This window comes from Salvelinus sp. IW2-2015, linkage group LG10 (genome assembly GCF_002910315.2).
Source record: "Salvelinus sp. IW2-2015 linkage group LG10, ASM291031v2, whole genome shotgun sequence".
NCBI lineage: Eukaryota > Metazoa > Chordata > Actinopteri > Salmoniformes > Salmonidae > Salvelinus > Salvelinus sp. IW2-2015.
Genome location: NC_036850.1, coordinates 21,780,162 through 21,799,290, shown reverse-complemented (window position 1 = coordinate 21,799,290; position 19,129 = coordinate 21,780,162). Strand labels below are relative to the sequence as shown.

At 42.1% G+C, this 19,129-nt stretch overlaps 1 protein-coding gene across 1 annotated transcript in view; it reads left to right on the top strand.

The window, feature by feature from the left end:
• LOC111969530 (Wilms tumor protein 1-interacting protein homolog) overlaps positions 1–19,129 on the top strand; it is a 41,713-nt gene that overhangs the window by 11,384 nt on the left and 11,200 nt on the right. The window contains exons 2-3 of the mRNA XM_023995710.2: positions 11,090–11,191; positions 17,848–17,915. Of these exons, the coding sequence (XP_023851478.1) occupies positions 11,090–11,191; positions 17,848–17,915 (170 nt within the window). The remainder of the gene's footprint in view (positions 1–11,089; positions 11,192–17,847; positions 17,916–19,129) is intronic.

Sequence of the window (19,129 nt, the reverse complement as noted above, 5' to 3'; positions counted from 1 at the left end):
CTATTTGGTTATAGCCTAATGTAAAACAAATACTTAGCTTAATATCATTGCACTGCTTGCGAGGAGAGCTTTATTGCGAGTAGGCATTTCATTGTATTGTGTAGCTTACATGCTCTATTATAAATAAACGTTGATTTTATTGAACACAATACAATATACCCTATTACAGAATAAAAGAAAACAGAGAGGTGAACTATCAATTCATAGAATTTATTTGGATAGATTGAACACATGGTTACAATATACCCTATTACAGAATAAAAGAAAACAGAGAGGTGAACTATCAATTCATAGAATTTATTTGCATAGATTGAACATATTATCAAATCAATTGACCAAGAAGTGAATATAAATCATTACCGTGTAGAATTGCAGGAAATGTTTTTTTTAAACCACCATAAAATGAAGCTTTTAGTGTGATGTATTCATGCATCACAATAAAMTATAACCTAAATGCATTATTTCCTCAAACTTGGCCCAATTCACAGTTCCAATTGCCCATCCTAACATACTAAGCTAGAACGGGCCCTGCGTCTCGACTAATAGCCAATCTACTTCCAGAGAAGGTCAGGCTCTCAGGCTTTGCGGTGGTCACATTTCGTTCTGGGTTCCACTGCGGAAGAGGGGTCCATGGAGTTTTATGAACATCAAGGCAGACACACACAGGGAAATTTAGTTTTTCAACGTTCTCATTGGGCCAAAGTGGTCCATCCTCCGACGGGCTTCCACAGTGCACACACACAGCTTATAGTTCTTCATCATTCTCACCACCAGAGAAAAGAAAGGGAACAAACCACAATTTTCCTACCTCTAGGCTGCTATACATATTTATTTGGTTTGTCATTCTATTGTTTTTCATGGAATTTTTGTGGTAATTAAATATAATTTATTTCAAATTTATCAGAATTAATCTTCCAGAAATACTTTTACCAGCTGCGTGTATTTTCAAATTGAAAAAAGTGAGGGAGCGCCACTGTAACGACTGTCTTCGGGTGAAAGAGAGGAGGACCAAGATGCAGCGTGAATATCATCCATATTTAATGGGAAATACTTAAACACCGAACAAAACAACAAACTGACAAAAAAGGAACGAAGACGATACAGTCCCGTAACGTGAACACTAAACACTGGAACAGGAACAGGAACAATCACCCACAAACAAACAGTGAAAACAGGCTACCTTAATATGGTTCCCAATCAGAGACAATGACAAACACCTGCCTCTGATTGAGAACCATATTAGGCCAAACAACAAACCCAACATAGAAACACAAAACATAGAATGCCCACCCAGCTCACGTCCTGACCAACTAAACAAAGACTAAACAAAGGAAATAAGGTCAGGAACGTGACAGCCACTCCTTCACGCTCCGGCAGCACTACATCCCTGGTCCCCAAAGGTGTGGAACTCTCTGTTATGGGCAGCATCACTGAGTGTGCTACTGACGATGAAGGGCAATGATCTTTCTTCTCCACATGTGTCCAGTGGTGTTGTTCTGTCCTGAGCACACTGGACATGATGTACCCACAGTGGAGGCACCAGGGACTTGGTGATCTGGTTTAAATTAAGAACAAATTTTCCTGCTCAGTCCCCCTCTCTCCCTAACCCTCTCCCTAGTCCCTTCAGTCATGTAAAACACTGTCCACATCCGTTTGAGGGCCTTTTAGGCTTAACAGCAACATTTATGGGAAATCATCTCAAGTCAACTTGGCTCAAAATGCCATGAACTTTTCCTTAGCTTGTAGCAAGTTCCCTATTCTGTTCAGTTTTTCCTGTCAAGCTTTCCTTCCTCAGGGCAAGGCTTCCACCTTGGGAGATGAAATGGACATGTACCTGGAGGTGTGCACATGGACATGGTCCATTGTTTTGTTTACAATTCTGACTGAAGCTCCAGCAGGATTGTACTATAGAAGTACAATGGAAATAAGCAAAGCCTTAAACTTCAGTGGAAATAAAGTATAGTGGAAGGCAGAGAGAGAGGACAGTATTGGGGCAGTTGCTCCTATGAGTATTCAGAAGATATCAGTTCAACAAAGCCTCTAAGAATGTTGCTCTATCCTACCTCATTGTCAGCATATTCCCTTGTAAACATCTCAGCACCGCTATCTGTCTCGTAGTCAGATACCGTAGTAGACAGAGGAGGCTTCAGGCAAGTGCATGAGTCTGGAATGCAGCAGAATGGGACTGAGATAGCTGGAGGAGACCTTGGTCTGGAGAATGCACAATAATCTGTGTGTGTGTGGGGGTTGTGATAATGACCTGCTAAGCAGAGATATCGTCAAGTGGTGGGAGTCCATACTCCCTCCAAATATCAACCACCCTGGAGTGCAGACTCCCCCCTACCTTCCCCACCTCACTATAACACATTTCAGCTCTACTCCCCGGGAGCACTTGGTCCTTGCACTCAAAGTTCAGACACTTCGAGATCAGAGACCACAGATAGCCTTTGCCTTGTGAAGACTTGTCACTGCTAGCTTCACATTTCTCCAGCCTGTATCTCCTAGGAACAGCCATCTTTTCAAAGCAGAGCAGAAGAGGTGCAAATGTGGTACAGATGGTATAATAGAGGTGCCATTACATTTTCAGGACCTGCCATTATCAGTGCAGATCCATGTGTTTAAATTGTATGGCAGCCAACAGTTTGTCCATACTGTTCATGGAATTGTTCGATGCCAATGCCCCAATTATGGAAGAAAAACTAAAACATGTTCAGAAATATTCCTGGAAGTTTTGGAACAGTGGGGGAGTATTAAAAGACCATTAGCAGTGAGATACAGGGACATTGGCAGACCAGACCAGACTAGAGTAGTATGCTGGGCTTGGAGTTTGGCGTTAGTACAGATCGGCCAGCAGCCTTGGCGTAATCAAGAGAGTCTAACTGCTGTCCGCTGAGGCAATGCAGATTATAATCAATGACCACGTTTACATATATATATATAGACTGTATGTTTTATTGTCACATACACATAGTAGTACGGTTAAGAGCCTTGCTGAAGGTTACTGGCCCAATGCTGTGACCGCTAGGCTACCTGCAGCCCTACATGCACACCAATATCCCTGTTTTTGAGTTGACGCATAAAAACATCATATCTGTTTACAGTAACCCAAATAAGCTCCTATCCTGGTTTTAAGAAACCCAGATAAGATGCCTGGGATATGCTGATCTTAGACAGGATACTGTGGCATGTAAACATCTTATCCCATTTACTGTTGTTTAAACGGTCTGCGCAGACTCAGTTTCACATAGTATCAGCTTTGAAGTTCAGATGGGAAAAGTTGGGATAGTTGAGATAGTAATTGAAGTCTGGACACTGACTGTAGGCCTCACATGTAGCCTATTATAATATTAACTCATGCAGAATTATTTGTTTCTTGCAGTAAAATGATAGACCAAATGTTCATTTTGTCTCGGGAACAGGAGTGGAGAAATATATATTTTTTCTTTAATCTTGAGAGAATGCGAATGTGCGCTTAGGTACCTGTTGTGCAGCCGAAACGTGCAATTTATTTCTGCGACATAAAAGCTGACAAAATTTCACTTTCAACCATATCAAATATGCTTCCAAGACGAAATGAATTACTGTCAGAAACATGTTGGATTGTTTTCACAGCTTTTAATTTCCTTAAAACTGGTCAACAAACTCCCCGGTCCATAAATTTCTTTGCTCCTCGAGAGAAGCAGAAAAGAGAACGCTAGCGATGTCAACTAGATTATTGATAAAGCGTTCATTCTATCGATGTATGACATCATTCTGGTGAGCAATGCTTTATTTAGTGTTCTAGAGCATCAAGGAATGACAGAAGAAAAGCTGCGTGTATATAATTATAGACTAACAAAGTTGACTAACGAATAGCCTTCCTAATGTCGGAAGTTATAATCAGAAAAATATCTAAATGAGGGGTACAAACTTTTGGCTAAATTAGCAATATTCTGTTTATTTATAGATACAGGGATACTCGTGGGTGGGAAATCAAAGGTGCATGTAAACAGCTTATCCTGAATAAATCAAATCAAAGTTTATTTGTCTCCTACACAGATTGCAGATGTTAAAGCTGGTGCAGCAAAATGCTTTTGTTCCTAGCTCCAGCAGTGCAATAAACAGTAAATACTAATACACAAATAAGAACAAAAGAAGAACAAACAAGAGATTAATAAATATAAGAAAAATAAGACCTTCACCAGGATATGAGCTATTATCCAAATACTGTGCGCACGTTAACATTGTCAGAGTTCTTGTGGTTCAAGATCTGGAATCTTCAGAAACACCATGGAACACTCCAAACTGATATCTTGTTCACTTTTAGTAAATCTAACTAGTTCAGGTGCTGGAAAGATACACATTTTAAAAAGTCTTCAACTCCCACAGTAGTTAATTGAGACACACAAAACAGACTATTTCGACCCCACTGGTATCTTTTTCATGTTCACTTTTAGGTGGTTACATAACTACACTTTGCAGTCTTCTGCGTCTCTCGTTAAAGGGAATATAGAGGTAATATGGGATCTACCAAATCTGGACAGTAATATTTTATTTTCTTGCCAATGGCTATTCTAGATATTTATYTTGGCCAAGCTGTTGTGATTAAGATGATTCATAGTTTGGCTATTTATTCTTATCAGAGAGAATAGCCCTAATTTTTCCTCTTATCTTTTCTGAGTGCAGGAACAGCGTCACGAGTTTAAGTTGGAATAGGAAATGCCAATATTTGACTTTGGTCCAGCTGAATTACTCTTGTTGAAAGGAAAACATGTGGGCCTAACCTTTGGATAGCCTTGGGGTACCGTAGTCCTTCATTTTTTACAATTTCATAAAGAGTGCGAATTACGGAGGATGAATTAAACATGAGCTCCTCTAAAGGCAACAAAARTTCACCTTTGGGAGGGTCGTTAAATATTTATAATTTGACGAGATGCGCGCCAACAGCAAGATGCATCAATCTCACCGGAGAAAGCATCCAAGCGAGCAAAACAGCGCCTGTCATACTCTTTTTGGCCAGACAGCATCAGATATACTGAGACAGAGGGCCGCAGTTTCACTTGCTCGGATGCTTTCTCCGGTGAGTTAGATTCAACCACTTGCGAATTGAAAAATTATGAAACCTTATTGAGACATTATTTCATATGATTTTTCTTTTTTTATTGTTCACATTTTTGGGAAAGTATGGCTTCCATTGGCATCCATGAATACACACACACCACTGTAGTAGGTCTAATGACAATCGCTGAATGTCATTATGGTGTTTTTAACAGATGTCTCTTTCCTTTCATGAAATGACCAGTGTTTGGATGCTGGAATTATTTTAGAGTGAACGAACGTACAGTTAGCCAACTTTTTGAAGTGATTTGTTTGAGAATCAGATTTAAACATCATTACTGGGTGTGTTCATGCCACATTCAAATGTAATGCATTTTTGTCTTTACTATTAGGCCCATACATTTTTTTTTGCATGCACAAGGCTCCCAAGAATGTCATGGTATAATTCGCACTCTGATGTCATAGATGTAAAAAGCAGGGATGGGGTCAATTCGGAATTTCGAAATTTAATTAAATTCAAACAATGAATTTGAATTGACCACACCCCACAGGAAGCAGAATTGGAATAGAATTTGATTTGAAGGAAGTAGAATTGAATTCAAAGCAATTCAAAGCAACTCAACTGAGACGTGAACATGAAAGTCTCATTTATTTGGGGTGTRGCTAATTCAAATTCAAGAATTGAATTGGAATTAAGAGCAATTCGCAACTCACTACAGAATTGACCTTAACACAGGTAGCCCTTTAGACTCGTATCCGTATACGGATTGAAAATGGTAGACTTGGACACTGATAAGCACCTGAATTGTAATGGAGTGGCTGTACAGTAATATGCTATACATGACCTCAGAGCTCAGGGTCTCTGTATGGGTTGTAATTGACAACCATTCTGAACTTGAGCACCGCGCATGAATAAAGTGTTGTATCTGCAAGAATTCACCTCACCTCTGTCCCAGACTGGTCTTCCCTGTCTGCCTGACCCTGATGAGACCCCTGTCACCATCTAATCCTACTAAAATGAGGCATGAGAAAGAATTACCTTGGTGTACTTTTATTAATTATATTATCCAAGAATAGAATCAATGGTTCAATAATTTAAATGACCATTATTCCCAGATCCCAGACTGTAGCTTTAAGCTGCTGTCTTGTAGCTACTGTAGGTCTACCCATCAATTCAAGATGGAACTTTGTGTCATTCACTGAATATACTGCAAAATTCACCTGAGCTTCATAGACTGGTCTTCCCTGGCTGTCTGACCCTGCTGGGACCCCTGTCACCATCTGACACCCTGCTAAGACATGATGAGCATGTTATGTACTGACCGCACTAGAGGGCTGCATTACCGCGGGATGCATGTGGGATCTGCGGGTCCCCACAGAGATCAGGGCGGCGCGGCCAGCATTTTTCATGCTGCAGGCGGGAGCAGGCGGTCAGACAGACGTCTTTGGGATGAAAATATTTTTATTGTCCCACAGATTATTTTGATACAGTCCTATTTCTGCTTGGTATGCGTTAGCCTACCTATTGTATTGAAAGCACATATTTTTAGCATTATTCACACACAGCTTCAACTTCAGTAGCCTACTTGACCTAGTTGGGTGTGAGAGTTCAAATGTGCCTAGTGTGTGTGGTCTCATTGAAATAGAGTAGGCTTCCTACATGGGTGGAGAATCAAGTGACAGTTAACGAATATGAAATTAACTTAACCTTTCAGTGATACCCATCCCGGATCCGGTAGCATCCTCATCAAAAAAGCTGACTAGCATAGCCTAGCCTAACGGGACAGGAATATAATATAATKTTCATGAAATCACAAGTCCAATACAGCAAATGAAAGATAAACATCTTGTGAATCCAGCCATCATTTCCGATTTTTTWAATGTTTTACAGCGAAARCACAATATGTATTTATATTAGCTAACCACAATAGCCAAAGACTCAACCGCATATTTTCACCATGTTTATACCGCATAGGTAGCTATCACAAAACCGACCAAATAGAGATATAATTAGTCACTAACCAAGAAACAACTTCATCAGATGACAGTCTTATAACATGTTATACAATACATTTATGTTTTGTTCGAAAAAAATTGCATATTTGAGGTATAAATCATAGTTTTACATTGCAGCTACCATCACAAATAGCACCGAAGCAGCCAGAATAATTACAGAGAGCAACGTGAAATACCTAAATACTCATCATAAAACATTTATGAAAAATACATGGTGTACAGCAAATGAAAGATAAACATCTTGTGAATCCAGCCAATATTTCAGATTTTTTAAGTGTTTTACAGCGAAAACACAATATATATTTCTATTAGCTCACTACAGTAGCCAAACACACAACGCAATTTACTCCCCTCCAAAATAGCTTGCACAAAACCGACAGAATAGAGATAAAATGAATCACTAACCTTGAACAACTTCATCAGATGATAGTCTTATAACATCAGGTTATACAATACACTTATGTTTTGTTCGAAAATGTGCATATTTAGAGCTACAAATCCTGATTATACATTGTGAATACGTAGCATCGATTCACCAGAATCTCCAGAGATATTTTGGACACTCACCTAATCTGACCAAAGAACTCATCATAAACTTTACATAAAAATACTTGTTGTATGGCAAATGAAAGATACACTGGTTCTTAATGCAAACGCCATGTTAGATTTTTTTTAAATAACTTTACCATAACAAACAGCTTGCGTTATTGCGAGACAACGCTCGCCAAAACGGCAGAGAATAGGAATCAACATTTTCCACAGAAATACGAAATAACATCATAAATTGTTCTTACTTTTGCTGAGCTTCCATCAGAATCTTGTACAAGGAGTCCTTGGTCCAGAATAAATCGTTGTTTGGTTTTAGAATGTCCTTTTCTTCTGTCGAATTCGTGCCACAATGCTAGCCAATGTTGATAACGTTCCCATTTTCTCTCGACGCAAAGAACGGAAAACTCCAAAAGTCCCAATAAACGTTGAATAATCTGATAAAACTCGGTTGAAAAAACCTACTTTACGATGTTATTATCACATGTATCAAATAAAATCAGAGCCGGAGATATTCGCCGTGTAAACCGAACGCTTATCAGAAGACAATATCGAGGTGCTTCGTGCGCCTTGGTAGAGAAAGGAAATTCCTGACCTGCCACTCCAAAAGCTCTTGTTCGACCTCAGATCAAGCTAGACACCCCATTCCACCTTCCACTGCCTGTTGACATCTAGTGGAAGGCGTATGAAGTGCATGCATATCGATAAATATAAGGCAATTGAATAGGCAGGCCCTGAAACAGAGCCTCGTTTTCAGATTTTTCACTTCCTACATGGAAGTTTGCTGCAAAATGAGTTCTGTTTTACTCACAGACATAATTCAAACAGTTTTAGAAACTTCTGAGTGTTTTCTATCCAATAGTAATAATAATATGCATATTGTATGATCTAGAAAAGAGTACGAGGCCGTTACATTTGGGCACGATTTTTTCCAAAGTGAAAACAGCGCCCCCATATTGACAAGAAGTGAAATATGTAAATAAATATTGATAATGAAAAGAAGTGGGTCGAAGTGCAATGAATAAATGTAATCATCTTTGAAAATGATTACCCATTTATTTGTCTCTGCCTGTAAATCGTCTTCCTGAAAGGTAGGCTATATCCTATAGAACTATGCAAAACATAGCAAGTGTTGCTGTCATCATTCTTGCTGCTTCCACTTCAGTAGGCATACCTGCGAGCTCTGGTGCACGTGTGGTCTCAATTAAATAGAGTAGCATGGGGCAGTCATCTTTCCAAGGAAATGAACTTCCTAAATAGGCCTATGATTAGGCTACAGTTTACTACATTGCCTAGAAATAGGCCTAAATATTTGAATACCCATATTTATCAGTCTGAAAATCTCCACACTCCTAAAAGGTAGACTATAAAAATAGCTCAAGAGAAAGTACACGTTTCTCCAACTCTGCTCTCTTCAAACTACATTTAACATATTGACTGATATAGCCAGGTAATACAATGTAAGGGCCATTTGAGAATCTCTGGTAATTTAACCTATTTCTTAAGTTGTGCATTTGATATTTCCTATAGGGCGCAAAATTGCTGGGACCATGGCTGGCAAGTGAGCTGTGTCACATATGCCTAAAATAACATTGCGGGACTGCGGTAGGGTTTGGGACCAGTTCTTGCGGTAGCGGGTTGGAGTCGGACAGAAAGCCAGCGGGTGCAGGCAGGAGCGGGATGATAAAAATCGGTCCCACGCAGACCTCTTCTGTGCACCATGACAGTGAAGCCTGTAACTTTAGAGCTGTTTATTACTGTGTCAGTGTGAAAAATCGAGAATTAGCTTGGGAAACTGACAGATCAATAACGTTACATTGACAAACTGACTAATACAACTCACATTGCACTGAAAAAACGTCATAATATCAATCTTCAATTGTTTGGCCGATGGTTTCATCGTTTGATTCAGGTTTAGTTTGATTCAGGTCTAGTTTGATTCAGGTCTAGTTTGAGTGAGGGAAAAAATAATAGCAAATGTAATCCAACTTTTGGCCAGCTCTCTCTGACGGTACATCAACTGGTAAAAGCTTGTCAAGTTCATTTTTAAACGTGACAAAACAAAGGCTACAAAACATGTCCATACAAACAACTGCTGTTAGATAGTAATAATAGCCACCTCATATCGCTATCTGACAGATAACTAGAGGCTAGAGCTGGCCTGTCTGTGGTAGCTACTCACTAGCATAGCTTTTTCATTCACCTCAGTCGAGAGGGGATGAAACATTAGCTAACGTCACACAGTTGCCTCGTTTTGTATCTCATTCCAATAATAAAACTGGGGCGGACAAAAATGCAATTTTAGAATGTGGGGGGGGGATCTCATCTTTAGTCTAATAATTTTCCCATGGTCTCCCAACTGTTCCCTTTTAATTACTACCATGATTATGCGTTTCCATCTTTTTTCTGTAAAACAGATTTAGCCCTATCCATATAGGACAATTCTCACCAGTCTAAGGGATTAAGACCTGTCAAAAAGAGACAACCTGCTTCTATAGCAGTGTAAGTCCAGCACATATTTTAAATTGGCCTGGCTCTAGAAAGTATCATTGCCTTGAAATACTGTCAGAATAAATTGTTAGAGAGAGGACTAGATGATGACACTCTTTCTTCATTACTGTCATCATGGGAGGAAGGTGGTGGTGGGGGGGGAAGTCAGTCCCCTGTAGGGATGTTGTGTCCTGTAGGCGTGGTGACCCTGGACTCACCCTACCCAGGCTTTGACCCTGCACTCGCTGTGGAATGTGATCCCGGCGGAGGCCATCTTGTGCGTGAGAGGAAAGCAGGGGAATCATTAGTCCAATGCTATGTCCAAATAGTTGTCATCGGCTGGGTGCCTTCCTTCTCCCCTTCCTTAGTAAGGGTTTACCATTAACCTAAAAAGAACCACGTAGATGAAAGTTTGTAGTCCACACCTGTGGGTAATTCACCTTTTTTCCTCTAAATTGTCTAGTGTTTGCAGGTCAGTGGTCGTCTGCAGCAAGTAATTATACCATCTACGTCCGTTGGGACATAGCTTTTGCTGACTCACTTTGTCATTGTGCCACATTAAGAGAATGCTTCCTGCCAACCCCTAACACCCCTGGTTAATGTATTTTTAATTTAGATACAACATAGATCAATGAACCTCACAAAGACACAGTTTGGTCCAAGTACTGTATATACACCCTTTATAGATCATTGATGGAACAGCAGTTACAATGACGTGTACTTTACTGCTGTATGAAAGCCTGAGTAGGATTCATGATGAATATGTTGCTGATAATGATTGGCAGTTAGCCTAGCGGTTAAGCGTGTTGGGCCAGTAACCAAAAAGTTGCTGGTTCGAATCCCCGTGCCGACGAGGTGAAACATCTATCAATATGTCCTTGAGCAAGGCATTTAACCCTAATTGTTCCTGTAAGTCGCTCTGCCTAATGACTAAAATGTCAATGTAAAATAATGATGATTATGTCTACAGATGTTAAYCTGTGTCTCTTCCCTCCTCCAGGTATCTGTATCAAGTGTGGGAAGGGTGTGTATGGAGCCAGCCAAGCCTGTCAGGCCATGGGGAATCTGTACCATACCAACTGCTTCACCTGTTGCTCCTGTGGTAGGTGTATATAGCTTTTGTCCACTACTCCTACTCAGCACCTGCATCATTGGCTGGCATCACAGATGTCCTGTATTTTCATTTCTTAGCACAACATTGATGTTGGTTGCCAGAGTGTCTTTGGGAGTTGTCAGCAGAATGCTCTATTCTCTATTTGAAAGGAACACGGATGATATATTGGAACGAGTGGGTTGTAGAGACGGATGTTGAATCTGCAGTCAACCTGAAAAAAATGTGTTTATGCATGTTGTGTGTATGTATGTATATGTGTGTGTAGGGCTSTCCTGTCACCYGACTCCAATTGTCCTCTCTAGTTTCAAGTGGAGACGAGGGTGAAGTCGGAGAGAGTTTGGAGCAAGGTTTCTTTCATTCATGCGCTGATGTACATGGATGCTGATCCCTTGGCTTTGGAAGAAATGCATATAATTGACATGTAATTGAATACATATACTTTCAGGTGTATTGTGTGGTTGAAGAATGAGGGGCAGTGTCTCTAATCCTGAGGTTTCTCTACAGATTCCTTTTGACCTGCTTTGAAAAGTGTACTTGAGTCAGACCAGAGAGATACAGTGGGGCAAAAAAGTATTTAGTCAGCCACCAATTGGGCAAGTTCTCCTACTTAAAAAGATGAGAGAGGCCTGTAATTTTCATCATATGTACACTTCAACTATGACAGACAAAATGAGAAGAAAAAATCCAGAAAATCACATTGTAGGATTTTTTATGAATTTATTTGCAAATTATGGTGGAAAATAAGTATTTGGTCACCTACAAACAAGCAAGATTTCTGGCTCTCACAGACCTGTAACTTCTTCTTTAAGAGGCTCCTCTGTCCTCCACTCGTTACTTGTATTAATGGCACCTGTTTGAACTTGTTATCAGTATAAAAGACACCTGTCCACACCTCCAAACGTCACACTTCCACTTCCACTATGGCCAAGACCAAAGACTGTCAAAGGACACCAGAAAACAAAATTGTAGACCCGCACCGGCTGGGAAGACTGACGGGCAATTAAGGTAAGCAGCTTGGTTTGAGAAATCAACTGTGGGAGCAATTATTAGGAAATGGAGACATACGAAGACCACTGATAATCTCCTCGATCTGGGGCTCCACGGGCAGATCTCAACCCCGTGGAGGTCAAAATGATCACAAGAACAGTGAGCAAACAATCCCAGAACCACACGGGGACCTAGTGAATGACCTGCAGAGAGCTGGGACCAAAGTAACAAAGCCTCCATCAGTAACACACTACGGCCGCCAGGCGACTCAAATCCTGCAGTGCCAGACGTGTCCCCTGCTTAAGCCAGTACATGTCCAGGCCGTCTGAAGTTTGCTAGAGAGCATTTGGATGATCCAGAAGAGATTGGGAGAATGTCACTATGGTTCAGTATGAAACCAAAATAGAACTTTTTGGTAAAAACTCAACTCGTCGTGTTTGGAGGACAAAGATGTGAGTTGCATCCAAAGAAACACCATACCTACTGTGTGAAGCATGGTGGAAACATCATGCTTTGGCTGTTTTTCTGCAAAGGGACCAGGACGACTGTCCGTGTAAAGAAAGAATGAATGTATTCGTTGAGATTTTGAGTGAAAACCTCCTTCCATCAGCAAGGGCATTGAAGATTAAACGTGGCTGTCTTTCAGCATGACAATGATCCAACAAACCACGCCCGGGCAACGAAGGAATGGCTTCGTAAGAAGCATTTCAAGGGTCCTGGACGTGGCTAGCCAGATCTCCAGATCTCAACCTCATAGAAAATCTTTGAGGAGTTGAAAGTACTGTGTTTGCCAGCGAACACCCCAAAACATCACTGCTCTAAGAGGGATCTGCGATGGAGGATGGGCCAAAATACAGCAACAGTGTGTGTGAAAACCTTGTGAAGACTTACAGGAAACGTTTGACCTCTGTCATTGCCAACAAAGGTATATAACAAAGTATTGAGATAAACTTTGTTATTGACCCAAATACTTATTTCCACCATAATTTGCAATAAATTCATTAAAAATCCTACAATGTGATTTCTCGGATTTTTTTTCTCATTTTGTCTGTCATAGTTGAAGTGTACCTATGATGAAAATTACAGGCCTCTCTCATCTTTTTAAGTGGAGAACATGCACAATGGTGGCTGACTAAATACTTTTTTGCCCACATGTATACTGTAGTCTGTTTCTATTGGTCAAACATTATTGCCCATCATAGTGGTTAAAACAGTACAGAAAAAGAGAATCTACACCTCTTTTATTCAGAATTTAAATTAGCTTTGTGTGAAATCTATCCAGACAGTGAAGCAGGTCTTCCCCTTATATTCTAGTGGTTCTTGTATATAGATGATAACAGGCCCTTGGCTCTTGCGACGGTTATTCGTAACGAAACTCTGATTGATTATTGGGTCTCTTATGAATGGGAATGTCTGCTTTTTAGAGTGTTTTCAAACCCCTCTGAGAAGTTTAGTTTTAAAGTGCCTGCAGATCTCTAAAACACACCTAATGATGTATCAGCTATTTGTTACAAACTGTTTTTCTTTTACTTTGACTAAAATGCCACAAAATGTATTCTGTAAAGTCAGGAGCTCCATAGCAGAGGAGAGTTCAGTTCTCTGAGACATTGCTGGCTGGTAGCTTGGGCTTTGTTTAACCATGGCATAATTGAGCCGCTCCTCTTGGCTTGCTCCTATGGTTGCACCCTTTTTTCATGAAATGGCCAGGAATGCAAACTACCCCCCTCCACTTCAGCCGGCCTTCCCATGAGGACCTCAATCAGACAGTCACAAAGTGTACCAGGCCTGCTTATCAGAGGGGGCCGGCCTGGCATGGGCTCTGAGCAAACAACACACACATAAACACACACACACTGATAAACACACACACACACACACACACAGAAAAATGTGTGCGCGAGTAATTATACGCTCACACATCACGCACGCACACACACAAACACCCCCCACCCGCCCAAACATACCCACACACACTCTTCATTATTTACTCGTCTCAACTATACAGTCATAAGACATACCTCTGTGACCAGTCTCCTGTTTATTTCCTGTACTGGTGTTGACGCCCAGCTCCTGACTGGATCACCACCCACTTCCTCCTTCCACATGCCTTTTGTCTGCTAGCTCACATGTATCCATGCCTATAATGGGGCACGCTAGTGATTAACTAGTTACATCTGTGTTACTGTAACACATCCTGCTAGTGCCTCTCACACCAGCCAGGAGAAAACAGCCAAGGGCCATGTATTTCTGAAACCTGTTTATGATGCATTGTGGTTTCCTCAGTCACTCACCAGCTGCACCTGGCTGGCTTGCACAGGGCACACAGCTCAATGTTGTGCTGTYTACTATGGGGTTCTGGCTGTGGTATTGTAGCTGGCTGCAGTAAGTAGAGTTAGCCTGGCTACTCCCTATATAAATATAATCTAGTCATTCTATTTCTATGCTACTCCCTCATCTGAGTGTAAATTGTGGGATCTGGCCAAGGTTTTAAATGATGTACAACAGCTTGGTAGTGTTGCCCATGCTCCCTTCTGCCTTTGGCGATGGTTCGACTACTTGATCATGACTTTCGCTGTGATTTAGTTGTGGGGGAGTTTCTGAGAGAGACTGGGAGATTCCGTAGCTTCTGGGTTTTCTATTTGAGAGATGTGCTTGTGGCTCTGTTGGTGTCTTAACTTGGCTGTTCTCTTTAAAGAGAGACTTACTTAAAAACTATTTGGAAGCAGCAGCAGGTCAGCACATGCTCACGTTGCCGGGATCGAAACATTCCTGTCTGAAGTCCCAAGCAATCTGAGTGAGTCACTACCTCCAGCATCCTTATTTTACTTACCACGGTACTGGGCAGCCCCTCCCTCCGCCTCTCCCTCTCTGCCTCCTCCCCCTCAGATCCCCACTGCCTGCCTGCAGGTGGTAAAGGCCCACTTGTTCTGAGAGGAGAGAGTGGGAGGAGAGGGAGGAGAAGGGAGGAGAGGGGGAGAGTGGGTGGGGTGGAACCTGAGAAAGTACAACATGCTTGATGTTTCCCTCCTACATGAATAATATGTAGATACTGAACATATGGGGATTTGGGTACAGTTGAATTTAAAAGAGATGGTAATTTAGGACATTATTCAGATTCTTGTCTTGGCTTAGCAACTATAGTTTAAAAAAAAGTTGCCTGTGGCCAACAGCCAGGTAATTAAAAGTCAACATAGTAGCATAGGGATTTTATAAACCATATGTTGGAATTATCATGGCCAGGCCAACTAATGACCTTGTGTAGTGAACTACTGTGACTGGTTTTGGATCTCGAGGGAGAGAGTCTTAACAGTGAGTAACCTAACCACTGTCAGTTTGCAGACTCTGCACCTCACAGGGCACAATAACATACCACTTAAACGGCAGAGGGGCCAGTGAGGACTGGAGCTCCACAGCTGAGCCCAAACTCAACCCAGCCTGCATCACAATGTTGTGGTTTTAGGAATTTAAGATCAGTGAGGGATGAAATCACTGTAATGTGAAGTCATTGTGATGTGAGGTTGTTGTCTCAAAGGGGTTGGAGGGATGACACAGGTCCAATGACATGTCCAGATGCCGGGCTGGTTGGCACCAGGAGTAGCAGTCAGCAGTGCTACAGTACCGCCACCAGGCTACCGCAACCAGGCTACTGCAACCAGGCTACCGCCACCAGGCTACCGCAACCAGGCATCCATGACTGGTCCACAATCTACCACACTGACCACATGATCACAAGACTTTGATTGCTGGAGTATGACTCACTAAGGATTTTATTTTTCCTCAGATAATTATTTTATTTGACCAGTTCACTGCAGTTTGTTGTAGTGCTCTAAAATGATTTCTGGTGGGTTAAATATCTAGCTGAGAGAATCGCTCCCATTATTTCAAGATGCACGGCCCTTTATCTGCATGTCTGTGAAACACAGCACTGAGTCATGGGAAACCAATGTTGGAGCTGTAAAAACTAAGTACAGTATCTTGAGTGTGAAATCCCAATCAGGGAGCCATTTGGTCCTGAACTCCATGGAAAATGTCACATGTCCCACCGTGCTCAGGGGCTGTGAGCTGAGGAGAAGAGGAGAGGAGCCCTGAGCCCCAGCCCACTGCAGCCAGCCCAGCACTTTCCTCTCCTGTGACAAAGGCTAGAGGGAGAGAAAGGGAGGCAGGGAGCCCTCCCCCTCTCTATGAGGGAGGGGGGGTGGAGGGGGGGTTGAATGGGACCAACTAGTGACCTCAGGCAGAAAGAATGTCCCCGTTTGCTCAGGCGGCCCGCTCCCTTAGCAGAGCACCACAGTCAGCGAGCGCCGAGGGCTTTGTGTTTCACCTTCCAGATGCACTCGCCAGAGCAAAGGTCACCAGACAGACACACAGCAACATGCCCCAGCTCCGGCTCACTGGTGTGTTGTTCATTTGAATGTAATGGTTTTTATAAGTTTAGTCACTCTGAATTAAAAGAGSTCCTCCTYTGTAGTCAACAKGAAATATGTTTTTTCTCTCTCGTCCAGCCTCCAACTCTAAATGCTAATAGTTCCTCGCTTTCAGTCTTAAGTCTCACCTATTGTGTGAACAGCATTCTTCGGCTGCTATAGCCATTTATGTGGGYGTTAATGTATTGCTATCTCCCAGCAATGTGACACTGTGTGTGAAATACAGCGATGGCATACATTTGGGTGTAAAAAGGGGGACATGTCTTTCCCAAGCCAGGACACCCATAAAATCAATGGCAGCTCAGGACGGCAATTAAATCTGACTAATCCTGCAGATTTATGAGCTCTATGCGCTCTGTCTGCCAGGCTGAAGTCACTGCGCTGCCAGAAAGAGAAGAGACTGCTGCTGCCATTTAGTGCATTTGAATGGGCATGCATTAAGAGAAGCATCGCAGGGGGCGCAAAGGCCAGGGCCAGTGTGAGTGAGCAGTGAGGAGATCTTTCCTTTTAGGTGGAATTCCCTTTTATCCTGTGGAATTTAGTGCTACTGTGCTCATGGAGCCCCAAAATKGTGAYTTTGGGGAGGGACTAACTGTTAGTATGGCCCTGGCTATACCAGACATGGGGAAATCCTTTGCTCAGGCTCCTATATTTGGGCTGTGGTGGTGAGTGTGTGTGAGCTGTACACAATGGCACTGGTGGTGGCGAGGAAGGGTGAGGAGGGGGAGTTTGTAAAGCTGCTTGGGCCTGGTCTGGATGGTGGGGCTGTATTGATTGTTTGCTGGTTCTAAGTAGAAGGAGTCCCGTGGGGATCAATGGATGACCAGAGTATTGAAACAGTAATGTGGACCTCAAACGAGTAAACCTACATTATGCTACTATCATCTGCTTTGGTCACTGGTGTTTCCTGTTGACATCTGTTATTGTTGTGGCTTTAATGGAACAGAGAGGAGTCAGGGGAGTAGGAGGCAGAAAGTCAACTCCCATTTCTATTTATTCTCAACAATACAGTTTTGGATAATGTATTTAAAATATCATCAGGAGAACCCCTGGAGCATTTCAGCATTGTTCAAAAGGCTGGAAACACTATTTCCTTGATGTATTAACTTTCTTATAGCCTACGGGTTGGGTAAAATCACATACGTAGCAACACTTTTACAGTTTTCACTTTGACAGAGTCTGATACAGGAACACTTCTATATCCCAGCTCACACACTTACTTCTCTTCTTCAGGGAGGAGGCTGAGAGGGAAAGCTTTCTACAACGTCCACGGCAAGGTCTACTGTGAAGAGGACTTCCTGGTGAGTTACAACATATGTTGTCCCTGCGTGCCTCCTTATRCACATRCATTTATGTTTATGTTATGTTCATTATGCAGATGTTCAGAGGTTGAGTTCTCCATGTCCTTCATACACACTCACCCCTCAATGACAGACTTGGGAGAGGAGCGGTTGCACATTCTAAAACCCTCCAGAGGAAACAGACGTTTCACTGCTACAATTAAAGTTAAGCACCACCCCTCCAATTCCCACTAATTTCCCCAAAATTTCCCCAAGGAGCACAATTACCCCACTGCTCTCATCCCATTACTCCCCAGCACTTAGAATTAYAGAGGGAGGCGGAGTGGCTGTGGGCAGCTGCAGGCCTCAGACTGCCTCCTGTATGATGTATCCATCTGCCCAGGTTGGACACAATGGGGAACAGAAACAAGATATTAGTATGTATTGATCTCTTATGGACATCCGTCAATCTATAATCAATAGGAACCAGGTGTTTTATAGCAGTCGTTTTTGTCTTCCAAAAAGATACAGACTTATTGTTTATCACTACTGAATTAGGTTGTTAGGTTGCAATTAACTTACTTAATGTAAATGATTCACTCCATTACACATAGACATTGCCCATTGGCCCCTAAAACAGACTTTCAATTGGTTCAGAGGATGAGTGCTAAGAGTGGTATTGGGTCTCCTCATACTGTAGATGTAAAGAATAGATTCTAAATGGGTCAGGTGGTGGATGTGACAATTAATCAATCAATCAAATGTATTTATGAAGCCCTTCTTACATCAGCTGATGTCACAAAGTGCTGTACAGAAACCCAACCTAAAACCCCAAACAGTAAGCAATACAGGTGTAGAAGCACGGTGGCTAGGAAAAACTCCCTAGAAAGGCCAGAACCTAGGAAGAAACCTAGAGAGGAACCAGCCTATGAGGGGTGGCCAGTCCTCTTCTGGCTGTGCCTTGTGGCCGGGTGGAGATTTAACAGAACATTGGCAAGATGTTCAAAATGTTCATAAATGACCAGCATGGTCAAATAATATAATCACAGTGGTTGTCGAGGGTGCAACAGGTGCAGCACCTCAGAGAATAAATGTCAGGCTGGCTTTCATAGCGATCATTCGAGATTTCTCTTACCCCCGCTTCTGCTGTCTCTAGAGAGTTGAAAACAGCAGGTGACGGACCAGGGTTAGGCACGGGTTCGTGTAGAAAGAATGACTGGTCCTCTCACTACTCT